This window comes from Babylonia areolata, chromosome 8, assembly GCF_041734735.1.
Source record: "Babylonia areolata isolate BAREFJ2019XMU chromosome 8, ASM4173473v1, whole genome shotgun sequence".
Lineage (NCBI taxonomy): Eukaryota > Metazoa > Mollusca > Gastropoda > Neogastropoda > Buccinidae > Babylonia > Babylonia areolata.
The window spans coordinates 17,040,195-17,051,952 of NC_134883.1; the positions used below are offsets into that span (position 1 = coordinate 17,040,195).

Sequence of the window (11,758 nt, forward strand, 5' to 3'; positions counted from 1 at the left end):
GGCACTGCGGCTGCCCAACAAATCATATATAGATAAAATACGAGGCAGCCAATATAACAGTGCTCTGCTCAGCACTTCATTTTGACCTTTTTCTAAGCATTCAAGTCACACAGGATCAGCACAAAAATTCCATTTTGAAATTTCTTTGTAATCTTTTCTAAAACATTCACAATTTCTTTTTTTTAAAAAGAAAACAATACAAATCTTACCACTTTCACAAGACAAGCCCTGACTACCCCCCAAAGAAGAGGCTGACATGAAAACACCCGACTAAGGCAGATGCCAAGAAGATGGGCATAGAATGGAACCAGAGGATGTTGATCAGTCCAAACTTCCTAAAACCAACTTAACTGGAAAATGCCATTTCACTTGGCATGTACAGACTATAGGAATACAATGACCCTAAAACTGTCAAACAGAACCACACATATATTCTTCAGTTTATCACACAACAGGCTCAACCATTCAGACATGCACACACAGGCATCAGAAGTGAATGAGTTACAAGGTCCACTTGGAGAAGAAAAAGGAAAACGGGTATCCACCGTGTCCTGCCCTGGTCTCTTCCTTTCTCTTCTGTCCTGTTCCCTGGTCAGTACTTTGTTATACTCTGTGAACCAACCCCTCATCCAAATACACACACACTCGCACACAGCAGTCATTACAAGTGATGCTCTGTGACCTCCCATACATGGGCACAGCAGCATCCCTGCCACACACACATCTGCCTGACACTGCAGCCAGTGTGATGATAATGACGATAGAGACAGCAGGCAGTGTTCACTTGAGGAACTTGTCTTCCTGTTCCTGCAGGATCTTGGCTGAGGCCTTGGCGTCAAAGAACAGTTTGTCGATCTCCTCCACCTCCTCCTTGCCCACACTGTCCTTGCCGTTGATCCGTGCCAGGATGCTCCCTGGGGTCAGCAGCTGAACAGCGTACCTGTCAACAAACACACACACACAGTGTACCTGTCAACACACACAATGATGTATACCTGTCAACACATTGGTGTATACCTGTCAACACATACTGTGACGGTAATTGTCACGACACTATGATGTGTTCCTGTGAACACACGCTGTACAGTGTACCTGTCAACACATGCACATCACACACTGTGACAGTGTACCTGTCGACACAAACATCACTTGATGTACAGTGTACCTGTCAACACAACACACTTCACAATGTACCTGTCAACACATGCACCACACACCTCAGTACACCTGTAAACACACACACACACAGCACACACTGTGTACCTGAGAGTGGTGCGAACACCGAGGGATCCCAGCTGTTGTAAAGACTCCTCCTCTATCTGGATGTTCTCTGTCTGGGAGCGGATCTGCAGAATCTGTAACATCATACACACACACACATGGTCACCAGCCGTATATAGTACACAGTACATCCAGCCTGTAACATGTACATATACATGATCACTAACGGTATATAGTACACAGTGCATCCATCCTTTAATATACTGCACACACACACAAACGGTCACTAGCCATGTTTTGTACACAGTACATCCAACCTGTAACATGCGCACACACACACACATTGTCACTAACCATATATAGTACACAGTGCATCCATCCTGTAACATCATGCACACATACATGGTCACTAGCCACATATAGTACACAGTGCATCTGATCTGTGACTTCATGCAAACACACACATGGTAACTAGCCGTATATAGAACACAATTCATCCAATCTGCAACATGCAAACACACACATGGTCACAAGCCATATACAGTACATAGTGCATCCAACCTGTAACAAAACTAACATCATGCATACATATTTGGATACTAGCCATATACTGTACACAGCACATTCAATCTGTAACATAATGCACATACACACACACATGGTCACTAGCCGTATATAGTATACAGTTCATCTGACCTGTCACATGCACACACACTTGGTTACTAGCCATATATTGTACGCAGCACACCCAACCTGTAACAAAATGCTCACACACATCACTTCACACCTGACACAAATTTCACTCCACAACTGCCAGAGAATTCACTTCACCTGTGTCATCTCCTCCGGGGAGTAGGGCAGTGTACGAACAATCATGACCCGATCCAACAGATCCATGGGCATGCCATGTGGGGCCACAACGTCTTCTGTTCCCCTGTAACACACAATATTCACTACATATCTCTGTTCAACACACAGTATTCATTACATCACTCTGTTCAACACACAGTATTCACTATATCCCTCTGTTCAACACACAGTATTCGCTATATCCCTCTGTTGAACACACAGTATTCACTATATTTCTCTGTTCAACACACAGTATTCATAACATCCCTCTGTTCAGCACAGTATTCATACCATCCCTCTGTTGAACACACAGTATTCACTATATCCCTCTGTTCAATACACAGTATATCCCTTTGTTCAACACACAGTATTCACTACATTACTCTGTTCAACACACATTACATCACTCTATTCAACACAGTATTCACTGACACTGTATTTACTACGTCACTACATACGTCCTTATGTTCTTCTTCTTCTGCGTTCGTGGGCTGCAACTCCCACGTTCACTCATATATACACGAGTTGTCTTTTACGTGTATGACCGTTTTTACCCCGCCATGTAGGCAGCCATACTCCGCTTTCGGGGGTGTCCTTATGTTCAACACACAGTATTCACTAACACTGTATTTACTACATTACTACGCATGTCCCTCTATTCACTATATACATGTATATTTTTTTAAATACTGGCCTGCAGTACATGCACAAACAGGGTTAGTGGTCAGAAGTGTTCAGTGTCCATGTCAATACTAGCCAGCAATATACACTGGGTTAGGTTAGGTTTAAGGCTAGCAGTGAGAAGTGTAAGTAGTTAGCAGTGATAGTGGTCAGAAGTATTAGTGGTCAGAAGTGTAAGTGGTCAGCAGTGTTACTGGTCAGAAGTCGAGGTGGTCAGTGTCCATGTCTGACCTGATGGTACAGCGTCCACGGTTGGTGGCGAAGATGACAATGGGGGCAATGGTTGACTCCAGGGCACGGTGCAGATAGGTGAAGCACTCGATGTCCAGCATGTGAACTTCGTCGATGAACAGCACACCTGGCACCAGCTCTGCGATGCCCTGGTCGATGTATTTGTTCACCACTTTGTTTATCTCTTTCCGCAACTTGTCTGCAACCCACACATTACAGTGTAACCTTCACAACAATGCTGATCTCATTCTGCAACATGCAGAATGCTGTCTACCTCTCAAAAACATACACTGATCTCTTCACAGCTCTCTTCACCACATAAGAAAGAGATCTAAATGGTATACTTGTGTCACAATTCAAACACGTCTAACCCCAAAACACAGCAAACTGCCCACATCAAACAGACACACAGCAAACTGTCCCCACATCCAACAACATACAGCAAACTGCCCACATCCAACAAGACACACAGCAAACTGTCCACATCCATCAACAAACATACAGCAAACTGCCCACATCTAACAAGGCACACAGCGAAATGCCCACATCCAACAAGACACACAGCAAACTGCCCACATCCAACAACATACAGCAAACTGCCCACATCCAACAACAACACACACACAGCCAAAAAAAAAAAAAAAAAAAAAAAGAGAGACATTTCAATACATGGCACCTACAATGAATCTGCCTTTTTTTTTTCAAGATTAAAAAAAACCACAACCTTTTGTTTAACACCTTAAAATATCTGAAGAAATCATATATGGTTATGTTTTATCTCTCACTAAAAACTGTTCACAAAGTGACACGACATCTGGCCACCTACCTGTGATTTCTGTTTTCTTGGGTTTCATCAACTGCCCCATCATTGACATGATGTCCTGCCCACCCTGAAAACAGCACCCGACACTTCAATCTTTGTTCACTTACAGGTGATGTAGTAACTGTTACAGGTGATGTGGGCACTGTTACAGGTGACATGGTCACTGTTACAGGTGATGTGGTCATTGTTTCAGGTGATGTGGGCACTGTTACCCGTGATGTGGACACTGATACAGATAATGACTTTGTGTATTGTTTAGGTAATGCAATTGTTGCTACTGGTGATGTGGTCACTGTTATAGGTGAAGTAGTCACTGTTACAGTGATGTGGTAACTGTAACAGGTAGGTGATGTGGTCAATGTTGCAGGTGATATGGGCACTGTTACAGAGGGGGCACTGACCTGAGGTCACTCACTAATACAGTATGCAATGACCTGAGGTCACTAATACAGTATGCACTGACCTAAGGTCACTCACAAATACAGTATGCACTGACCTGAGGTCACTCACAAATACAGTATGCACTGACCTAAGGTCACTCACTAATACAGTATGCACTGACCTAAGGTCACTCACAAATACAGTATGCACTGACCTGAGGTCACTCACAAATACAGTATGCACTGACCTAAGGTCACTCACACAAATACAGTATGCACTGACCTGAGGTCACTCACTTATACAGTATGCACTGGCCTGAAGTCACTTACTAATACAGTATGCACTGACCTGAGAGTCACTCACTAATACATTATGCACTGACCTGAGGACATGAATACAGTATGCACTGACCTGAGGTCACTCACTAATATAGTAAGCACTGACCTGAGGTCACTCACCAATACAGTAAACACTGACCTGAGGTCACTAACACAGTATGCACTGACCTGAGGACACAAATACAGTATGCACTGATCTGAGGTCACTCGCTAATACAATAAGCACTGACCAGAGGTCACTCGCTAATACAGTAAACACTGACCTGAGGTCACTAATACAGTATGCACTGACCTGAGGTCACTCACTAATGCAGTATGCACTGACCTGAAGTCACTCACTGATACCATATGCACTGACCTGAGAGTCACTAATACATTATGCACTGACCTGAGGTCACTCACTAATGCAATATGCACTGACCTGAGGTCACTCACTAATACAGTACGCACTGACCTGAGGTCATTCATACTGTATACACTGACCTGAGGTCACTCACTAATATGCACTGACCTGAGGTCGAGCATTGGCCACATCCAGGTCGTGCAGAGTGACATCCTGGATCACCTCTTTCTTCTTGTGAACGTCCCCCTTGGGCAAGGGAACATACTCTTCTGCTTCCAGGTCAAATTCTGTGGCATAGCTGTCTGACCTCCCTTGTCTCTGAAAACATCACATGTCACCACTGTCTGTGAAAACATCACATCAAAACTAACTATAAAAACATCACACGTCAGTAATGTCTACAAACATGACACTTCAACAATGTCTCTGAAAACACATGTCATGAATGTCTGAATACATCACACATCAATAATGTCTAAAAGCACCACAAGTAAACTGTCTAAAAACACCTCACATCAATAATGTCTAAAAACACCCCATGTAAACTATGTCTAAAAACACCCCATGTAAAATATGTATGAAAGCATCATAAATCAAAAATGTCTGAAAACATCACATCATCAATGTCTGACAACACATGTCAACAATGTTTAAAAGCACTGCATGTAAATATCTCTGAAAATATCAAATGTCAACAAAGTCTGAAAACATCACGTCAACAATGGCTCTGAAAACATCACATGTCATCAATGTCTGGAAGCACCACACGTCAACAATGTCCCTGAAAACACATGTCAACAATGTCCCTGAAAACACCACCACATGTCAATAATGTCCCTGAAAACACATGTCAACAATGTCCCTGAAAACACCACCACACGTCAACAATGTCCCTGAAAACACCACATGTCATCAATGTCCCTGAAACCACCACATGTCAATGTCTCTAAAAACACGTCAAAAATGTCTCTGAAAACAACAAATCAGTGTTAATGTGTCAAAGAGCAACAGTACATGAACTGAGTCCAGTATGTGACCTATCATAGTGTCAACAAGTCAAGTGCTATATGATCTTTCACAATGTCAACATGTCACATGACCTATCACAATGTTGACATGTCATAAGACCTACCACAGTGTCACATAATGTATCACAATATCAAAGTGTCACATCCTGTCAAAGCGTCAACATGCCACATGACCTACCACAGTGTCACATAAGTACACATATGCTAACCTTGACAGCGCCGCTGTTGGCCTCAATGTAGATGACGTCGCCCACCTCCACCTTCTCTTTCTGCAGACTCTCATAGATAGAGGGGTCCAGCTTCAGCTGTTTGGTGCCCTTGGCCGTCTTCAGGCCAATGATCACATGACTCACTGTCTTCCCATACCCTGCAACACATGGCATCACAGTCACCGTATCCTGCAACATATGGCATCACTGTCACCATACCCTGCAACACAGAGTATCACTATACCCTGCAAAACATGGCATCACTGTCACAGTACCCTGCAACACATGGCATCACTGTCACCATACCCATCAACATCACAGTAGATTTGTTCACAATAACAAATATGAAGATTTGACATACAAACATATTAGTTAATATGTGATTATATATATATATATGTATATATATATATATATAGAGAGAGAGAGAGAGAGAGAGAGATAAATGAATTATGGACATGAGAGGGCAGGGGGTATAAACTAGATAAGAAGGTGTGAGGGGGAAGGGAAATTAATGACAAGGAAACCATTCCACACACACACACACAAACACACGTACACACATGCAGACATGTGCACGCATGCGCACCACACACATACACACACACTATGGTTACTGTAGCTGGCAAGTTTTCAATCATGACATTTTAACGTATTTCAAAATGACTCAAACACAATATTTGATACAAATGAACACTTTCTAATTTCCACCTTTCACTGTGACTGTGTGTGTGACCAGCACTGAATCAAGTTCCCCACAGTGTAAAACCCACTGAGTGATGTCTTGCAGCCAAATGTTTGCCTTTCACTGACAATGTGTGAGGCCAGCACCGAAGAAATTTCAAATTTCAAGAATTCCTCCCCACAATATCAAAAAAGGATAGACTCACTGAGTGATGGCTTGCAGCCAGATGTTTGCCTTTCACTAACACTATGTGAGGCCAACACTGAAAAAAAATTCAAGAATGCTCCCCACAGTGTCAATAAAGGCAAGGCCCATTCAATGTTGGTTCACAAAAGTGAAAGGAAGTTTCAGCGCAGCATGACATGTCAGGAATCGTGCCCCTAGCCCTGACACACCCTTCCTTACCTCCCATTGGGTTTTCTGTTTCAACAGGCGTCAGCTCAGTGACCTCCCCTTCGTAGACCTCTTTGGTTTCTTTGATACGCAGGCCGATGGCTCGGCGAAAGTTCTCCATCAGCACCTCTGTCTTCTTGATCTCTGAGGAGTACACCTCACTGCCAACCATGGGGCAGAAGGGAACTTTGTTGCCCAGTTCCTGCGCTATGGCCAGCGCTATGGCCGTCTGGGTGCACACACAAAAGTTTTATCAAACATACTTCATCCAGATTTTTTATCACAACATTTAAAAAGTTTTAAAAACCTTAAAGACCCTAAATGTTTATTGCTACGTTGGGAACCCTGACAAAGAGTGCCACCATATGCCCTTTGCATCAATCATCATCTGCTTTGAAGATCAAACTTCTATTTCAGTTGTAAAGATCCTTTTAGGATCAGTCTTTCTTTTCTTTTTTTTCTCCTCTCAATCTCTCAATGATTATTTCAATTTTTAACTTAAATTCCAGTGAAACATATCCCTCTCAGTGCTGTGTTTCATCATCCACTCACAAACCACACATCTGTATTTCTTTTGTCAGTAAACTGAGTAAAGAGAACCAAAATCCAGAACTTACTAACTGGGGTAATGTTTATTTAATAGATTTTTTATGACTTTAAATAAAACGATGTCAATCTTTACAATTAAAAAACAAAACTTGTGGTGTGATACTGAAGTCACACACTAACAGAAGAGGAGTTAATTATATTGCTTATATTATCTTATTTATTGTGTCACAATGTGTGTGTGTGTGCGCGCACGCGTGTATGCGTGCATATATGTCTGTGTGTCTGGGCTATATTTTTGTCTGATGAATGGGATATTAATTCTATTTTTACAATGCAACCCTTATTACAAATTGTTATCAAAATACCACAAATACTGAATCATATGGCAAAGAATATATTTATTTCCAAGACAAACAAAGTTGGACAGATATAAAGGCAAAGACCCATCTTGGTAATCGTTAGTGTGAAAAAATGTGAGCATATCTATCTGTTGATAAGAAAATGACAGATTGAAAATGGAAATGAAGTGCATAAAATGTGTGAGTGCTGAGTATGTATATACCATATAAGTATTCATTATTATTAATGTCATTGTAGTGATATGGCACATCATAAATTTCAAAGTGCTTTAAAATTTAAACATACATCTCAGATACAAAACACACAAATCCTCCTACCCTTCAGAACTCCCATCAGCAAATGTACACGCATCACAAACCATTCATGGAATTCATTAAAATAAAGGGTGTAGAATGGAGTAAAATCATAAAAAATGTAAAATCATGCTTGAAAATAGAAATTTTCATAATTATAGAACCCACTTCAAGGAGAATTGTATGAAAGGTATTAGTACATGTTCACAAATATACATATATCACCAATTTCTATTTAAAAAAAAAAAGTCACTGATATAACAATGAAACATAACATCTTGTCTATATTTTAAGTTTAACCTAAAATATGTAGTCATTTTGACAGAACATTAGAGTTTCAGTTTCAGTTTCTCAAGGAGGTGTAAATGCGTTCATGCAAATCCAGCAGCATAAACCGTGTTTGTCAGGGCTTGAGTGCATGCTTATTTATAATATATATATATTTGTGTATCCATCAGAGTGGATTTCTTTTTACATAATTTTGCCAGAGAACAACACTCATGTTGCCATGTGTTCTTTTTCAGTGCACCAAGTGCCTGCTGCACACAGGACATCGGTTTATCATCTCATCTGAAAGACTAGACACCCAGTTTGATTTTCCAGCCAAACTTGGGAGAAACGGCGAGAGCGGGATTGAACCCACGCTCTCTGTATTGGCAGCTGAGTGCCTTAAAGATGACCATTCTGCCACCTTCCTCCTGAAATGTGAATGGTTTATTGTTTAGAACATTAGAGATGGAGTTGTTATCCCTGTCCCTGATGTCAGTGAGTCCAAAATGGGGAGTTTATATCTAAACACAGGTATGAAGGGGAGAGAGACCTGCATGGTGCAATACACCGTACACAGTACACAGGGGGCTGTCCTCACCTTGCCTGTGCCAGGAGGTCCTGCCAACAACACCGCTCTGCCTGCCATCTTCTTGCTTTTGATCAGTTCCACCACCACCCCCGCTGCCTGTCACACAAGGAAGCCTTCCATAATGTACAGAACAGCCTGTCACAGTCCAAACCTGTGTACAGTACAGCCTGTCACGTAGTCCCAAACCTGTAGCTGAATACACTACACCCTGTCACATAGCACCAAGCATGTATAAATATAGCCTGTGAAATAGTCCCAAACCTGTATAACTATAACTGTATAACATACTACAAGTACAGCCCATCACATAATTCCAAACCTGTATACACTACAGCCTGTGACAGTTACTGCAAACATGTATGAATATAGCCTGTCAAATGGTCCCAAACCTGATACAATACAGCCTGTCACATAATCCCAAACCTGTATACACTACAGCCTGTCATGTTGTACCAAATATGTATAGATATAATCATACAGTCTGTCAACCAGTCCCAAACCTGTTTAAGTACAGCCTGTCACATTGTCCCAAAATACATAACTCTTGTTTTTTCTTCTTCTTTTTAAACCACCACCATGAGAAAATAAAGCATCCCTCCAAATCTAAGAGGCAACAAAAATCAGCTTGCTGGCTGTAGCTACTAAGCTTGAACTTGAAGAAAAGTAACGTTACCAAGGAAACACTGTCACCTAATTCAGAGCGTTCACTCCCATAGTGGGTTCTATTGAACTGTATTCTCGTACATCAACATGGTATAATTATTTTTCATTGTGACTTTGACGTAGTTATTTATATATTGGTCATTGACCTTACAACTCAACGGTTCGTTCTGGAATTTTCCAGACTATATGTTTTTTTTCACACACTGTTTACTTACCTCCCTTGCTCCCTCCTGACCAACCAAGCCGGCTGAAGACTGAATGGCGTAGCCATTTTCGTCCAGACCTAGACCTTTCACATGACTGTGAGACGCAATGCGTTGGGCTTTTGTCGTACTTTTTACTTCTTCAATCTTCATTTTTCCACACAGCAGTCTTCTGGTTGCTCGCCACGCTCAGAGAACACACGCACGTTTTGACTTGCGCTCTTTAGTCGTAAACCGTTCAAACTTGCCGTAAAATAGTCGTCAAACGTGGTCTTGGTATACTGGATTGAAATATGGACTGGGGTGTTTTATTTCTTCCTTTTAACTGGTTATTCAGTATCATAATTAGTAAGTTGCTTAGTTACTTTACGCCCATCTCACAGGATCAAACCTATAATCAGTCAGTTAGTTTAAATCAGACACTGATAAAACATGACGAATAGTTAAAATACCAAATCCACATCCATTCCCAAGTCTTTTCCCTGACAGTATTGATTTTCATCCTTTTCCACATGACACAAAAAATATTTTGTACTTCTGATTTTCACTATATTATTATTAATATATCATTTTTGTTACCATTGTCGCTCAAGAGACATTATGAATGTCAAACTAAAAAAAAAAGAAAAGAAAAACTTCTTTTTTTTTTAACAACATCATTCTTTTTGTTTTACAGCACCGATGAGCATGCGTGTCGTTCCTGGAAACCGAACAACAACCCCGAACGACAAAAATACATCCATAGAACTGTTCGTATAGAAACCAAAAATTATTTTCTTTTTTGTTTTGTTTCCCTGATCTGAGGGAGCATGGGGAGGGTGAGAAAGGGGTGAACGAACGAACGAAATATTATGTCATGAGGGTAAGGGAATAAACATGGTTGCTTTTTTACATCCAGCCCTTTTAGGGCAAAGTTGGCAACTAATAATAAGAAGAAGAAGAAAAGAAAAAAAAGGGTGGTGGTGGGATAGGGTTAGAAAAAATGCATGCACAAAAGCAAATTCTTCACACACAAACACACACACACACACACACACACACACACACACACACACACACACACAGAGAGAGAGAGAGTAATACAAAGTAATGGAGGATAGGGAAAGCAAGAATGAAGAGAAGAAAAAAAAAGAAAAAATAAGGAAAAATAAAATAAAAAGAGAGAGTTAGAGTCACATCTATCTAATCTTGCAATTTAAAAAAAAAACATATATGAGAGAGAAAATTACTTTGAGAGAGTGAGATAGTCAGACAGGGGCAGAGACTAACTAAAAGGGAAAAAAGAGGGAGGAGAGACCCTGTGTTTTGCCTTGTTCTGAGATTATGCACATACACAGATCGTCACCATCACAACACCATCACAGATCAATGTGCACTGTGTGAGTGAGTGAGGGAGTGTGATTATATTAGAAAAGAAATGATGGATGTTGCTGCTGCAATGCAAGCAGCAAATCGATGCCTCCATCGATCCCTCCCGTCCTCCATCAGCCTTGATACAGCACTTTGCATCAAATTGATAATTGCATGGTCTGCTTCTTTCTTTCTGCATCAATAGATTGCATGGCTGGGCTACTTGATGTGTGTGTGTATGTGTGTGTGTGCACGCACACACACGTGTGCGAGAGAGAGAGAGAGTGTATGTGTATCAG

At 41.2% G+C, this 11,758-nt stretch overlaps 1 protein-coding gene across 1 annotated transcript; it reads right to left on the bottom strand.

Moving 5' to 3' along the window:
* Nucleotides 1–125: 125 nt before the first annotated feature.
* Nucleotides 126–10,339, bottom strand: LOC143285065 (ruvB-like 1). The gene is made up of 10 exons (XM_076592256.1): nt 10,122–10,339; nt 9,253–9,339; nt 7,195–7,411; nt 6,105–6,262; nt 5,036–5,185; nt 3,809–3,872; nt 2,983–3,181; nt 2,053–2,155; nt 1,264–1,355; nt 126–940 (listed from the first exon to the last, which is right to left on the bottom strand). Exons 1-10 carry the CDS (start codon nt 10,260–10,262, stop codon nt 781–783), a joined length of 1,371 nt encoding a protein of 456 aa, XP_076448371.1. The 5' UTR covers nt 10,263–10,339; the 3' UTR covers nt 126–780.
* Nucleotides 10,340–11,758: the final 1,419 nt, after the last annotated feature.